This window comes from Nannobrachium achirus (assembly GCF_963921795.1).
Source record: "Nannobrachium achirus genome assembly, chromosome: 9".
Lineage (NCBI taxonomy): Eukaryota > Metazoa > Chordata > Actinopteri > Myctophiformes > Myctophidae > Nannobrachium > Nannobrachium achirus.
In genome coordinates this window covers 53,868,485-53,885,453 of record NC_137818.1, presented here as the reverse complement: position 1 = coordinate 53,885,453, position 16,969 = coordinate 53,868,485, and the positions used below count along the sequence as shown (strand labels likewise).

General features: G+C 42.9%; 1 protein-coding gene across 1 annotated transcript; it reads left to right on the top strand.

Moving 5' to 3' along the window:
* Positions 1-1,056: 1,056 nt before the first annotated feature.
* LOC308291107 (haloacid dehalogenase-like hydrolase domain-containing 5) lies at positions 1,057-11,419 on the top strand (the record flags this gene model as incomplete). The annotated part of the gene is made up of 8 exons (XM_080733041.1): positions 1,057-1,167; positions 4,669-4,872; positions 6,304-6,416; positions 6,505-6,598; positions 7,493-7,526; positions 8,178-8,352; positions 8,598-8,786; positions 10,996-11,419. The coding sequence occupies 8 exons, from the start codon at positions 1,057-1,059 to the stop codon at positions 11,417-11,419; spliced, it is 1,344 nt and encodes a 447-aa protein (XP_080589167.1).
* Positions 11,420-16,969: the final 5,550 nt, after the last annotated feature.

Sequence of the window (16,969 nt, the reverse complement as noted above, 5' to 3'; positions counted from 1 at the left end):
TCAAGAGGTGTGGGGGTCTATGTCCTATTCCAAACCACAGGTTCCTCGAAATTCTGAGTTTTTTTTAGAACCAAGTGTTCTGCACAAAATGTATGGAAACAAAGGTAGTTATCTGTGGTTAAATGCGAGAAAGAAATGGCAAGGCCTCCCCCAGGATTGCAGCTTTTAATTTGTTCTTGCTCCTGCAGTACTGGCCGTTGCCCTGTAGAGGAGGTGCTTGTGCTTTTTTAACTCCCACAACCTGAAAATGGCAGCTCTCTATCTCACACACACACGCACACAGTTCCAGTGGTGTAAAGTAGGCTACTTGAGTATTTCCAGTACTACTCCAACTCCACCATATCTCAGAGGAAAATATTTTACTTTTACTCCACTACAATTATTTGTGAACTTTACTTTGTGGATTTATATTAGTATCATAAAACATACATTAACCACTTCAGCCCTATATAGGCCTACATTTCAGCCATTTGAAAAGATCTTACAAGCTCAAAATGCATGTTGAATTCGGGACTTTTACTTGTAAGGGCACAGGCACACCGTGACCGGAATAAAATATTATACCTAGGCTAGGCCTATAATATAGGCGTGGATTCCGCCAATGCATTTCAATGGGCAATGGGCATGTAGCGGATTATTTGGAGGAATATGGCATTTGCGGGTTTCTCCAAAAATCCGCTCCACTCTCATTGAAATGCACTGTCGGAATCCACTCTCATAGGTAGAATATAATTTATTTCTGCATTGCAGTATTGATATCTTTTTCCACCACTGCTCATAATATTCTCCGAGTCTCTTCATGGATGCATGAAGGCCCTCCTCCACCTCCTCCCCATATGTCGTCATGTGCTCGTGGCCAGTCATAATGATGTATGGGCCAGAGAGAACCGGAGGAAAACAGCAAAACAAGTCTAAAAGGAGGGCGAAGAGCCAAGCTGAGCAGCTCAGCCCAAGCCGCCGGCTCCCTTCGATCATAGCTCTTTTTTAATTCTTTATTTTTGTTTTATTTATTTTTTAACCCGGTGGGGGGAAACTAACAAAAAACAAAGGGGAGATATGAAGGGACTCCTTTGGTTTAGCCACCGGGCGGTATGCACCCTGAGTAACCGTCAAGCCGCAGCAACCGGTTCTCGGTGCGGCTTTTACGGAACTGTGTCTAATAACAAGGTACGGTTTCTTTCGAGTCTCGTCTGGAGCAGCTCGTTTTTCATTTTGGCTCCCTCGAACTAAACTGCATTGTTGCGTTGCCGTCCATGTGTAGACTGATTTGTCGTTAAAAATAGGTCAGCGTATCAAATGAATAGTGCTGCGTCGCAATGCATTGTAAACGTTCTTCTGTCTGTCTTGGATGCGGGATGCGGCTCTCCCAGGCCAGCAGGCAGCCAGCAGCTGACCTACTACATCAATGACATTTGCATATGTTAGCCCAGTCAACCTTTTTCACACCAAGGCCCATTATTTATTCGGCCTTTGAGCTACGGACCACCATTTGATTTGATGTAGAAAACCTCTCAGACCCAAAACCTAGAATATTTTGTTGTCGTTGGATAAGATTTTGTCCACAATTTCTTGCTGTATGTTGATGTACTACAGGACTGATAAGAGGTCAATCAATCAAAAGTAACAATTCTTCTACATTCTCTAATTGTGTAGACTAAATTAAGCAATGCAGATGTTTACGGGTCCATTTGGTTTCATTTTACACTCAAGAGTTAACGATCTATAAGGGTCCATTTGGTTAGGTCTACCAACTGTCCATCATTTAGCTGGGGACCACCTGGAACTCCCTCAAGGACCCATGGTGGTCCCCGGATCACTGGTTGAAAACCACTGCTGTAGTATAACTGCTGAGAAAAGTAACCAGTCTAGTAGGCCTTTGTCTTAACGTAGGCCTAAAGGCCCATTACCACTGGGCCAGATAACAGATAAAAAAAATCTCTTTCTCCAGATATGTTTCCATTCAAAGTGGATGCAGATACCGATAAAAAAATATCTACCACAGATATTTGCCACAGATACCTTTATCTGTGGCAGCTATTTTTTTTTATCTGTATCTACCATCCACTTTGAATGGAAAAATATCTGGAGAAAGAGATTTTTATTATCTGTTATCTGGCCCAGTGGGAATGGGCCTTAAATCTTAAATTTTCCACACAAATAAATTGAGGAAAATACATTTAATATTGTCCTGTGGCTGTGGGTAGCCTCTCTCTCTCTGTTGGGATGACTATCAACTCGAGCCGCAAATTGCAACACTAGATTTTATTTTAATCGGATGAATCTAGGGTTGCAATACCTCCCATAGGCAGCCAATGCATCAAAACAGTTTCTTGCTATCTGATTGTATTAAACAGCGTCAAACTCACCAATATTGGGGCTGTATGGAAAGCTTGGAGTATCCTCTTTCTATCTGCAAAGGGTTTGTTTCATAAAAATCCACCGTAGACATGTTAGGAGCTACTTTCTATCAAGAAATTGGCTTCAGGTGATTATTTTTTCTAAGTGCTGGAGTTTGGAAGCGCTCGTGGGAAGTCACTCAGCGGTACTGTCTGTGTACCACCTGGTTCTAAATGTCACATAATGCAGGAGGCAACGGGACGTTGCGTAATGGAAGACGAGCGCTTCCGAAAATAACACTAAACCATGTCTGCTCGGATTTCTTGACAGAAAGTAGCTCATAACATGTCTACGATGGAGTTTTATGAAAGAAACTCTTTGCAGATAGAAAGAGGACACTCCCAGCTTTCCATAGAGCCCCAATATAGCTGAATTTGAAGTTGTTTATAACAATCAGATAGCAAAAAAACTGTTTCGATGCATTGGCTGCCTATGGGAGGTATTGCAACCCTAGATTCATCCAATTAAGATAAAATCTAGTGTTGCAATTTGCAGTTATATATCAACTCTATCAAATATTGGTGTCTTGATCCAAGGCTACCTTTAGAACATTTCTGAAGGCCTTCAAGCAAGTAGGCCTACTTCTCATACGTTATCATGTCAACAAGGACCCCCCAAATAATTGATATGTATTTGGCTACAGACTCCCATGGGTGTCTGTAGCCAAATATGGGAGTCCCATATATGAAAAGAATGTGTGACAGAGAACTCTGTAGAAGAAGAAGTGTCAAAATGTATTATTCTACAAGCCTTGTAGAGCAGCTATTTCCAAATAGCAGACATTTTTTTTAAACTGTCCCCCCCCCCTCCCCCCCGCGGGTCTCCTCCTCAGACCCTCTTTTGAGAACCACTAATAGCGAATGCTCATGAATCCCATAAGACCTTGTTTGTTGTCTCCACCAGCCGAAGGCTGAGGGGAGAGTATGTTTTCCCCTCCGTCCGTCCGTCCGTGCGTCCGTCCGTCCGTGTGTCCGTGTGTCCGTCCGTGTGTGTGTGTGTGTCCTCGCAGTTTGTGTGCAGCTAATCTCAGTCGCCGTTGGCCCGGTCGCTGCCAAAGTGAGCACACACATTCCCTGGATGCCAATCTAGAACCTCTGCCCTAAATTTTTCAAATGGGCTTTTTCTAGCGCCACCTAGTGGCCGATGTTCGCAAGACACATTTCTGTGCACTACTCTTACAGATTTTGTCCAAAAATCCTACAAATCGGTAGGCAGTATCTCGACAGTCATGTGATCGACACGGATCTGTCCGATTTTTCATATTCCATCCTGATTGGCTAAGATTGGCTTCCAAAGTTTGTAGGATTGAGCCGTTTGGAACAAAATGCCTCAAATCCCAAACGCAAAGTGCAATTATCATGAAATCGCGCACACACGTTCCCACTAGGTCGAAGAAGAAATGCCACTTAAAATCTTTGAAAGCAGCCTCATGGTGGCGCTATAACAGGCCGATTTGTGGTTTTACCTATAACTCCATCGATCAGTTTCAAACTTTGTAAGCGCATTCCCTAGAGGCCAAGGAAAAACCCTTTCCCTGCATTTTTCACATCAGCCTTTTATAGCGCCACCAGGAGGCCGACTTATGTAAAACACAATTTTTCCTATTATTGTCTCCACCAGCCGAAGGCTGAGGGGAGAGTATGTTTTCCCCTCCGTCCGTCCGTCCGTGCGTGCGTCCGTCCGTGTGTCCGTGTGTCCGTCCGTGTGTGTGTCCTCGCAGTTTGTGTGCAGCTAATCTCAGTCACCGTTGGCCCGATCGCTGCCAAACTGAGCACACACACTCCCTGGATGCCAATCTAGAACCTCTGCCCCACATTTTTCAAATCAGCCTCATGGTGGCGCTATAACAGGCCGATTTGTGTGGCCTGGTTGTTACCAGCTAATCTCCGGCGCCGTTGGCCCGATCGCTGCCAAACTGAGCACACACACTCCCTGGATGCTAATTCAGAACCTCTGCCCCACATTTTTTAAATCAGCCTCATGGTGGCGCTATAACAGGCCGATTTGTGTGGCCTGGTGGAGACCTGTGCTCGGAAGAGCACTGCTTCTAGTTTAATTTGTTTTAATGTAAAAAATGCACGCACCCACACGATTCACCCATTTGTTTACCTGCATTCTCTCGAGACAGTCATGATAGCTTACGCCATCATGAAGAGGAAGAGGGACAGACCGAGTGGGCGTCCCCCTTTCTTTGACGGTGGCTTACCAGATTGGTTTACCTGTGATGTGACAATTAAAGTTGTATGGGATTCTTGTGTCTTTTTAACACAGCCACAGCCCAGCTTTGGTCTGCTGTTCGACATCGACGGAGTGCTCGTCCGGGGAAAGATGCTCATCCCCGCGGCAAAGAAGGCTTTCCAGAAGCTGGTCAACAATCAGGGTCAATTTAGGTTACCAGTCGTCTTTGTCACAAACGCAGGAAACTGCCTCCGACAGACGAAAGCAGACCAGCTCTCTCATATCCTGGGTGTGCCTGTAAGTAGATGCATGGGCAACTAGGGTTGGGAACCGGAGGAACCAGATCCGACATTGAGGAACCGGAACTGGTTCCATCACATTTGGAACCGTTTCCGGAACGGTTCTATCGCACTGTCTGAGCCGCTGTGTGGACTTCACGTCTGCTTTACAATTACAATACCAGTGGTTCTCAAATGCTTTAATGTCAAGGACCACCATAACTCTGAGAGTTTACAAATCGGGTTCATTTGGTTCCATTTGTACTCTCTCGGAGTTACGGACCTGTAAGGTCGTGAGGGCAGCAGTGGCCTATAGGTTAGAGGAGCGCACTTGTTATCGGAAGGGTCCCGGGTTGATTCCCTGAAGGAAGAATCTAGGTGGGGAAGTTAATGGTCACCACTCACCCCTCCCCAACACAGCTGAAGTTCTCTTGAGCAAGGCACTGAACCACCAACAGCCCCAGTGGAGCTATTCAGTGGCCAACAGTAAGACTGGTTGTACTGGTCAGCTTTAGACTTTTAGACTGCAATTTACCTCAAGTATAAAGTAAGGCTTAATGTCATGCCCTGAAAATTAACATTATGATACAGTAGGTCACATGGTCTCTCTCTAAACGGTCTGAAAACAGGCAGAGAACAGCACTTCTCGCAGACTCGCACTGACCAGGAAATTGAGGAAGTGGCCTCAACATAAAATGTATTTTAATAGTAATTCTGTGCATATAAAATATAATGTACCCAATCTTATAGCTTAGTTACATCGATATCATTCATGTGAACTAGTTTGTTTATGCTTATTCATTATAATGATCAAAATCGCTATGATGATCGCTCTGCTTGTCCGTCCACCGATGCACAGCACCGCATTTGGCATGGTCAGCGAGCACCACCACCATATGTGTCCGACTTTAGCTCCCTCCTCCCCGGCTAGAATCCAGCCTTCAACCGCCCAGCAGCGGGGGTGGTAATCCACCATAGCGATTTTTATCATTTCAACAAATAAGCATAAACTAACTACTTGACATGAACATGTTGCTACAATCTGAGAGGTAAGATATATTTTTATATACAGATTTGGTAATAAAATACATTTTCATTTAAGGTGACTTCCTGGTTTTCATAGTGCAGGCAAGGGGAGATGGCCTGGCTGACAGACAGTTCAGTACAGTAAAGGTGTGCCGTGACGTCATCAATAATATTAGCCGATCAGATTTGATTCACCTTTTTTTGCGTGTCTAGCAGTGATTAAATCCTTGAAATGAAAACAGTTTTGCCATATCACGATATTATATCTCACATGATCACAGTTAATCCTGTCCTATCACAATATTTATTATATTGCCCGCATACCTGCTCTGATGATCTGATCTTAGTGTTATTCTGTCTGCTGGCTCATGTGCAGTCCATTCATCTCCCCCTGTTTTTTGATTTTTTCTTTTTCTTTTTACAGATTACTCAAGACCAGGTCGTCATGTCCCACAGTCCACTGAGGATGTTCAAGAAGTACCATGAAAAGTGTGTTCTGGTGTCGGGACAAGGACCCGTCCTGGACATTGCCAAAAAGTACGAAAGCATGCTTGAATGGTGTGATCTTGTGTCTTGATCTGTATTCTAGTCTCTGACTAGAATAATAATTTGTCTTTCTCTTTAGTTTGGGCTTTGAGAATGTGGTCAGTATTGAAATGCTGAGGGAATCATTCCCATTGCTGGACATGGTGGATCACAACAGGAGACCCAAACTGCCAGTGAGTTAATTGGATGGAATTAGAGGGGAACTAAACCCTTGGCTAGCATAACCCATGGGCACGTTTGTGCCAGTTTTGTGACTTTGCTGCTATCTAGAGCTTAAACATTATCTAAAGGGCCAGGCTGAACTTGTTAAACTGTGATATATGAAACACAGCTGCATAAACCTAGTATTGTGTGTGTTAGATGCTATTGTGCCAATGACCAAACACTGACTTGTCGGGGGGATTACATGAATAGTAACTCAAAACCTGGTAGGAGGCAATATCGATCAGATATCTTGAGGCTACACTAGACGCAGCACATCCCATGTGGAACTGAAAAACATACAGACTACAGTAGAATATCGTCGCTGTCGGGTGAAAAACGTGTATGTCCAAAACCGTTCGTTTTGCATTTATCATTTTAAGAATGATTTAAACTAGTGAAAACAGACGATCTACAAGCACACAACGCCTCGCACCGCGAGGCGTTGTGTGCTTGTAGATCGGCTGTTTTCACTACTTTTGTGCGACAGCCTTGTATGATGAAGCAGGGCTTTACTTTGCGAAAGAACTTACACATTTGAAACTTGGAAATACGAGGTTTCTGCCCGACAACAACGATATACACTTGTGACTGACACTCACTGTTATGCTCAATACATGGTGCCACACACACACACACACACACACACACACACACACACACAAAGTGAATGACCTGCTCATCCAACATGATGTTCACATTAGAAAATGCGTGCTATTTGCAAAGAAGATATACAGTTGTACAATGTAATTCTTTTAGTTACCTCTGGAATTTCCTGAATTGTATTAACCATAATAACAATAACCATTTGTAGTAACACATTCCACTGTGAACTATGTCCAATTAGATTGTGTTCTTTCTTTCAGTCCACTCCTGTTGGCAACCTTCCTAAGGTTGAAGGTATGTGCTATATATCTATATAAACCTCAACTAATCAGCTGGCATTGTCAATGTTGCTAAGGAATATTTATCAGCCAGGCGATCATTTGTTTATCACATACCCATAGCCTTATTTATTAACAAAGACAATGACAAAACAGCATTTGATCAACGCTTTAATTGAACATAGACTGAAATCATATATTAACATTATGGTCAACTGCCCAGAATTCCCAACAGAGCGAGGATGGAGTTGATTGAACATATGGCAGGTGTTCTTGGCTGCTGAGCTCGCCATTCTGCAATACGCAGCCATTCTGCGAAATGACAAAGCTCGCTGTTTCCCACACGGCTGGTTCTCAGCCTGTTGGTTGGGGGGTTGCCCAAATGATTTTGGGGGTCCCCAGAATATTAGCTTCTTGCGCTATATTATTTTCTCACTCAGCAGTAAACAAACCAACATACAGTATAATTGTATACAGGGTATTTACTCTATCTACCCATTTCTAAAGGGATTTTAAGGACTTTTAAGACCTTTAATACCACTGAAATGAAAATGTCATTGCGTCAAAACTATTACCACATACAGAGTATCAATTATATGAAGACATGATGTTGAGAATAGGTGACATGCTCCTTCAAGCCGCGCGTGTCCCTTCGTTGCGCACACAGCTGTCATCCTCTTTGGGGAGCCGATTCGATGGGAGACCAACCTGCAGCTGATCGTCGACATCCTGCTGACCAATGGGAACCTGAGCAGCGCCCATCAGCCCCAGACGTTTCCTCACCTCCCTCTGCTGGCCTGCAACGTGGACCTCATGTGGATGGCCGAGGCGCAGTCTCCACGGTAACCGCATCAGCACCAGTCCTGCTATTGAAATGTTTTGGAAAAAGGGAAATCGTTATCACTTTTCGTTCCATCTTCATAGTGAACTGTGTGAACTGAACTAGTGTGAACCGAACTAGTCACAAACATGTTGGCATATCAACAAATTATCGTTAAGTTTAATATCTATCTTGTTTCCTTTCTTGTTCTCTGTCTCTGTTATATAACCCAGAGTAGGGATGTTTCTCTTTCTGATTCGATTCTAGCTTTGGCCATGGGGCGTTCCTCGTGTGCCTTGAGAACATCTACAAGAAGATAACGGGTCGGGAAGTGAAGTACGAGGCGCTGATGGGGAAACCCAGTGAACTGACCTACCACTTCTGTGAGTACCTCATCAGAGGCCAGGCCGCGGAGAGGGGATGGACGCATCCAATCACCTCGCTCTATGCTATTGGGTAAGAACAAGGGAGATGAACATTGAGAACCAGTGCTGCAGACCCTAGCGTCCTTGTTCTGGGGTGAACGTTTGGCAAAAATGTTTGCGATGCGTAGGGCTGTCAACATTATTACATAATCGTCTAATCTTATTTTTATTATTCTTATTCTTATTTTTCATAATATTTTCCATGTTGAAAAATGTTCATATATTTAAAAAAAAAAGTCAAAAATAGTGTAAATAGCCGATCTTCAAGCTCACAACGCGTCGCAATGCAACACGTGAGCTTGTAGATCTGCTATTTCCACTATCAATGTTCTTTTTTAAGTATAAAGTTGTCAAATATGTTAGTAATCTCTTTGTATATTTAGGTTATGTGTCATATCTACCATGTGCAACTTCAAAGCCTAAAAGCCAAACAGCAATGTAATTGTCAACGACAAAAACACAATTAAATCGCTAATCGCAATTATTTGAGTGTCAATTAATTGTCATGTAAAATGTCATAATCGTGACAGCCCTAGCGAGGTGTTGTGAGCTTATACATAACATTGGCTGTTTTCTGCAGTGTAGAAGGAAATCCTGTACAGAATCATGTGATTCACTCTATTTCATTCTACTACTTTGGCGGGTGACTTATTTTACAACTAAGGGCCTCAGGAGATGAAACGAGTTTGTGCACGATTTGAGGAATTTATGACCTCGACGATAAACAGCCCGCTGGCATTTGCATCGCATTGTAAACAACCGTGCCTCAACGTGTCGTTATAACCACGCGAGTTAACTTGCGGTCACGTCACGATAGTTTCCCGTTGTGTTGTACAGTACTTTTCGATGGAAAGTACCATCCACCGTCCCTGGCAGGATCACACTCACAGACGCGAACACAGAGAGACGCAGCAGCCCCTCTCTCCCTCCCTCGAGTCCCTCCCTCTCTCTCTCTCTCCTCTCGTCAGATTTCACCACAGAGCTGTCGGTGAAGAAGTCTTGTAGTGTGAGCGGCGGGTCTACCCGCACAGTGGGACACGCGACCCAATACTCTTCAAGAAAGAGGATTGTGTAGTGTAAATGCTCATACGATCCGATGAAAATCGGGTTGTGCGCGAAGCCTTGTTGTCAGTGGAGGCCCTAAATATATTATTCTGGCAACTTTTTGCAATAAAGTAATCAGAATTGATACTTCAGTGTGTAGTCTTGCATGGCCAGACTGTTGCCTTCCGCAAATTTAAAATGCTTCCGGTCGTACAGTCTGGAGCACGGAAGCTCTGGTCATGAGTGAGGAATAAAGCAGATGTGAAGCCTTCTCCGCACCTCCATTTTGTCTTTACAGTCGCGCAAATGTATCCTAATATAAATCAAAACCATGACCATCTGAGCATATATACTGTATAGCTTGCTGCTTAGCAGGAATGGAAATAAAAAAATATATTTGCGTGGAATGGAAACGGAAATGCCAGCTTCTGTTTCTCGGATTTCAGGAGGTGTTGTTCCAGACTATATAGCATTCCGAGATTGTGGAATAGTTGTCTGGCTAGTAAGATTAGTAACAAAATATCAGGTTTGTGCCTCTCACAGCATATAGTGAATGACGTTGTTGGTGAGCTTGATGTTCGAGTGTAACATAATCCGTCACTTGTCTACTTTCACTGAGCTGGAATGTGCTATACCTCCGAGTCATATGATCTCATAAACCTTTAGACAGTTAATAACACATACTGTATCGTTGTTGTTGGGTGGAAACCTTGTATGTACAAAACTGCTCCTTTTTGATTATTCATTATTTCAGTAGTGAAAATATCCGATCTACAAGCTCACAACACGTCGCATCACAACACGTGCCATTTTTACCATTGTAATATTTTTACCATTGTAATGATTTATGAAAAAACATGAAAGAAATATAGATAGATAGATAGATGTGTTTGTAATGACAACTAGTAACAAAAAAAAAACAGATAGATGTGTTTGTAATGACAACTAGTAACAAAAACTGTAAAATACACTTTTGACCCCAACAATTAGTGTAAAAGTGACAGGCTTATGGGCTTCCTCTCTATGCTATGAGGGCTGCAGGGTTCTGCTGGGCCGGGTAACCAGACGACAGGGGCATTTCTGCCAAATCGACCCCATGGACAGTCCTTTGGGATCAATATAAGAAGGAAAATGAGCCTAGATGTTATTTAGTGCAGAGTTGTCCTTTATGCCTGCTCTTCTCAAATCCTCCGCAGGGACAACCCCATGACTGACATCTACGGCGCCAACCTCTACAACCGTCACCTGGTGGAGCAGGCCGCCAGGAAGAAGAAGAAGTCCAAAACCTTGGCCAAGATGGCGGCCGCCACCGCCGGTTCCTCCGCAGCCGCCGCCGCCCTGCCCCGGGGGGAGGAGGAAGCGCCGGACTCGAACGCCTGGGAGAGCGAGCTGGCGCCGCCCGCCGCCACCTCCTGCAAGTCGGTGCTGGTCTGCACGGGGGTGTACAACCCCGACGCGGGGGTGCCCTCGGATGCCAGCCACTCCATCAAAGAGACGGTGTTCCACGGCCACCGGGACTTCCGCTTCGACCCGGCGCTGGTGGAGCCCAGCCACCTGGTGTACGACGTGGCGGAGGCCGTCGACCTCATCTTCCAGCAGGAGAAGTTTGTGCCTCAGTAAATCACACGATGAACCCCCCCACCCTCTAGCGCAGTGTTTCTCGAACTTTCACATTTTAAGGTCTCCCCTTAACTCTGACAGTGTACAAATGAAACCAAATGAACCCGTCAGGGTTCATTTGGTTCCATTTGTACACTGTCAGAGTTACAGACTTGTATGGGTCAATTTACACCCCCCTAAAGGAACCCACAGAGTCCATGGAATCCACTTTGAGAACCACTGCTCTAGCATTCCTGGGACTCTCTGCGTAAAGTAGTCGATCTACGAGCTAGTAGATCGGCTATTTTCGCCAAAGATAGCAAAAACAGGAGGTGGGTGCCTAGTATAGAGAGCCCTTCCTGGGGGTCTCCAGTCAACTAATTATAGGGGTTTAAAAGAGTAATTCAACCCCCCAAAAAATATATTTTTCTATCAATTGCACAGCCCTTGAGTTTGTGGAGATTGTTCCTGAGCCAATAATTTGACAAACGGGTAATGGTTTAATCGGAGGCGCAATAGGTGACTCTTTGAGTCAAAAATCTCAGCAAATTCATGGCTTCATGGGGTGTGTAATTGGTAGAAAATAAGTCATTTCTGGGGTAAAACTACTTGTTTTTAAGTGGTTTAAATGGTAGGGTTGATGCAGGCCCGGAGGCCCTGGAGTGTTAAAACCACTTTAAATGGATAGTACACCAAAATGTATTTTTTTCTTTTTCCTATCGATAACGATGACTCACCCCATGGAGACTTGAATTCATGGATATTTCTTTGCTGTTATCGCGTTCCTAAGCCAATAATTTGAGGAGACTCTTTGTGTCTCCATAGGGAACAAAGCAGGCCCTTTGTGTCTCCATAGGGAACCACTGCTGGTCATCAAATTATTGGCTTAGGAATGCGACAAAAAACTAAAAATATCCATGAATTCTAGTCTCCATGGGGTGAGTCATCGATGGAAAAGTATTTTTTGGGTGAACTATCCCTTTAAGTATTATTAATCTTTATGAACCTTAACACTGTGGACATTGTTTACATAGTACGTGCCAGTGAGTTAAAGAAACATAGTGTCACTGTCGGGCAGAAACCTCGTATCTCCAAGTTTCACAAAAGTATTGAAAACAGTCTACAAGCACACAACGCCTCGTGGTGCGAGGCGTTGTGTGCTTGTAGACCGGCTGTTTTCACTAGTTAGTTAATTTTTTATGATAAAAACGAACGGTTTTGGACATGGTTTCCACCCAACAACGACGATAGCTTACATTCACACTTACAAAACATCTTTTAACTCTTTTATCCGTTCTTTGTTTTTAAGCAGTATTTTTTTATTTTGTGATAGTCTCTGATTGAACATGTGCACAATTAACTTTAGGAAAAGGAAACGTTTTAAACACTGCCTTATTTCCTGGTATGTTTTTTCAAGGCAAATCATTTCTTAAAAACTGTCTGTGGCCAAACTGGCCATGTGTTGGATGGGTGTTCAACATTTATTTTAAACCATCCGGTATTTATTACACAAAGTTCTCAATGGTTTTATGATGTTATTCGTTTTGTTATGTTTTACCTTTTATTCTAGAGATGGGATTTCTTTTTTGGATCGCCATCACGGCCAACACCCATTTAACGGAGTAATGCATGAATGGATTTATGTATTCATTGTAAAGAACACCTTGATTGCTATTCAGAGTGCAATATTGTCCTGTAATAGTGCTGTCTGTCTGCTTTGTGTCTAGTCGTGTAGAAGCATTGATCTGCATTTTGCACAGATCCAAACTATTCATCCTCGTTTGAATCTTACCCCGTATCCCTGTCTGGTGGATCTACCCCTCCTTGTAAATGTTGTAGGATTTGGAAAGAAGTAAGGAAAAGATACGCAGAAAACTGTAACTAGCTATATATATATATATTTATATTGTAGACATAAATCTAACATAAGATATTTTTTCATTTGAAGATTTACCATGCATTTTCATTTGATGCATTTCCTACTTGTTGAGGTAAATGTTACAACCCGACTGAAATAGGTTGGCGTTTTAGGAAACCAAGCTACAGTTAAGTTAAAGTCCCTGCATGACGGGTAGGGAGGATAACATGGGGAAAAATAAACCTTCATGGTTACCTTATTGTTGCCGTCTCAACTCTGTGTGAGTGATTATTTCATTGTCTGTTAAAATATTGGATGATAAGGTATATTCAGTTTTCGGTACTCGACAGCACATTTGTTATATCTCCAGCCACATCTGGAATTTCATCTGAAGTGGTTCCCAAAAGAGAGATTACAGTAGATGTTTTTCCCATGACCCAAACTAGTGAAAATGGCAGCTCTACAAAGTAGATCAAAATGTAATCTGAAATGTATATAGGGCTGAAGTGGTTTTGTGATAATCTAAATCTGCAAAGTAACTAGTGACTAAAGCTGTCAAATAATTGTAGTGGAGAAAAAGTACAATATTTGTAAAAGTAATAGTGTTGAAAATATTCCAGTAAAGTACTTAAGTACAGTACTTTATTTTATATGTTTACTTTATTGTTTATTTCGACAGGACAGTACCAGTTCATGAACACAGAGACATCTACATATTGCGCAAGGAATTAGCCAAGCCGGAAGGCTAATTTTCAAGGCTAAGGCTAATTTTCATCCGTTGTCCTCAGGACATAAAACAAGAAACAAAAGAACAGAAAACAGACAAAACGGACAACAAGAACAAGGTGCCTAGTGCGACAAAGTGCATAGTGCCAGAAATAAAGTAAAAAAAAAAAAAATCACACTGGAAAGACTAACCTGACAGTCTAATTCATTCAGGCATCAACTCTTTACTTATAGGTGGTTACATGTTTGTGAATGTTTTAACCACTGCTTCTAGTGACCTTTGAAAGCACTAAATGTGGGGATCTCTCTAATTCTGGCAGGGAGATGGTTCCAGTATTTGCATCCATTGATATGGTACCATGTCCCTCTTCTTATGGATGAATTCCATAAGAGGAGGGGGAGCCAGGCCATTAAAGGAGTAGTTCACCCCCAAAATGACTTTTTTTCTATTGATTACTCATGCCATGGAGAGTAGAGTTCAATAATATTTTTTGTTTTTTGTCACATTCCTAAGACAAAAATTTGATTTGAGTAAATTTACCCCCATTGATTCCGGATGGTGACCCGTTTCGAAATGGGTCACCATCCGAAATGAATGTGTGGTAAATTTATTGTTATCACATTTTTGTCTTAGGAATGCGACAAAAAACAAAAAATATTATTGAACTCTACTCTCCATGGCATGAGTAATCAATAGAAAAAAAGTCATTTTGGGGGTGAACTACTCCTTTAAGGCATTTTTATATTAAACATGCATTTTTAAAGTTCCTAAAATGTCCAAAACTCAGGAAGTGATATTTTTCCAGAATGTTAAAGTGGTGGTAAGAGTTTTTTTTTGTCTAGTATCTTAACTAGCTCTTTTAAATAATTGTTCAATAGGTTTGGTGGTTGTTGTGTTAGCAAAGTATTTGAGTAAATGTACTTAAAGTAGTTACATTACACCACTGTAGAGGCAAGGCCACTTCCTTTGGTGTTGTAAATGCTTCGACAGCAGTCAAGGCACACAGCCAAAGGCACCAAGGGCCATCAAATAAAACAAAGATTTTAAGTACATGGAAGTTATTAAATTAATTTAAGCGCTAAGGTCTATTTTTAAATTAATTTACGCGTTAAGGTCTATTTTTGAATACATGGTATAACTATCGGTGAAATAAATTAATTCACTATTTTTTTATTTATTCCCCAAATCATTTATTGGTCGTTAAAATTACCAATATTTGTACAAGTTCCTGAGTCAAATGTTCATACATGTAACTCATTTGAAGATGGGGGAGTCAGGGAGAGTTGACAATTCAGAATCTCAACTAAAGACACTGGTGTCTAAAAACCGCATTACCTGGAAAGGAGAAATTAGCTGGGGCAGTGTGGGTAGAACAGAATAAGGTCTGCACAACAGCATTGCTCCTAGGTGTTTAGCTTAAAAACAGAATGACATGGTACAACGCGTCAGCCACAGTTGGCCTTCAGGATGAACTGTGGCTACATAAATTAAAGAAAAAAAGTACTCCTCCGCCAGGTCAGTTAGGCTATTGTGGGCCAGCTGTGTTTGAAATTCACCAATCAGGATGGAATATGAAGAATTTGACAGATCCGTCTTGATCACATGACTATAGAGATAATATGTGTACCAATTTGTGTGATGTTTAGACAAAATCTGTAGGAGTAATATAGAGGTTCTGCTCTGCCATCCAGGGAGTGCGTGTGTACAGTTTTGCATTGATCGGGCCAACTGTGCCGGAGATTAGCTGTCCTCAGACGGACACACGGACGGATGGACGGACAGGGTGCAAAACATACAGTAGTCTCGACCGACCTGATGAAAGCCAACTGTAGCCGAAACATTGTACCAAAGTATACTAAACACTTAGGAGCAATGCTGTTGTGAGGACTTTTATTCTCTTGAACTGAACTAGTCTGTCCAGCACCAGCCACAAACTGGATATGCGCAACACACTATTTTGAACTAGAACATCAAGGTCATCATGGCCTCGGGGAATACATGTTTTGAAAGGCAACACCAAACTCCGACATGTCTCCTTTCCGACATGTCTCCATTCCGACACTAACCCTATCTCTAACCCTTACCCTAAACTTAACCCCTATGGTGTCGCCACTCTGACAATAAGAAGTCAATTTCGGAGTGGCGACAAGTCGGAATGGAGAGCGACACCTGACACAACAGCCATGGACTTCATGGCCCCCATGAAATTCCTGCCTTGCCCGGTAGGTAGCGGTCTCGCTATATTCATAAGTAGGCCTACTGAGTCTCTCTCTAGGTCCTCCTCAGACAAGCCTGCCATCGTCGCTTCCAGTCATCCGGGTTCTCCCATACATCCAGCCAGTTTGTTTTTGCTTTGCGCTCCTGCGTCTTTCTTGAGTACATATGTTAGAATGGGATGTCCTCGTGACCGGTGCCCATGTGTTGGTTCCCACAGCACCAGTTTACTGGCTGGCAGCTCTTGGTGTCTTTGGCAGTATCCTGCAAGTCTCATTCTCCTGGCTGCTATTTTATCGCTCACCCTAAATATTCCAGCATACAGATTCTTGTTGGTGACGTGTACTCTTGCTGATGTTGAGCACTACACGTAACATTCTGGTGTAGAACCCGTCTAGAGACATCTGAGTTGGCTTCAGAGTCCAGCATTCACTGCCATATAGGAGAGCAGACTCTACCGTTGCATAGAAGATGCTGAGTTTGATTTGTCGGGGGAGGTTGGAGTTCCATACACTGGCCATGCCATTCAGGGCCCTCCATGCAAGTGCCTTCCTCACTTTAAGGTCTTGCTCTGTTGAGTTGACCCATGAGCCCAGGTACTTGAAGTCCTTGACCTCCTTCAGGGCTGTGCCTCCTGTTGTTGTCAGAGGTGGATGTTCCGCTTGGATGTTATAGGTGATCAACTCAGTTTTCTTGGCATTCAGCCGAAGACCAGCCATGGCACACTCTGACTCCACTCTGCTCAAGAGCTCCTGTGCTTGCTCCACATGGT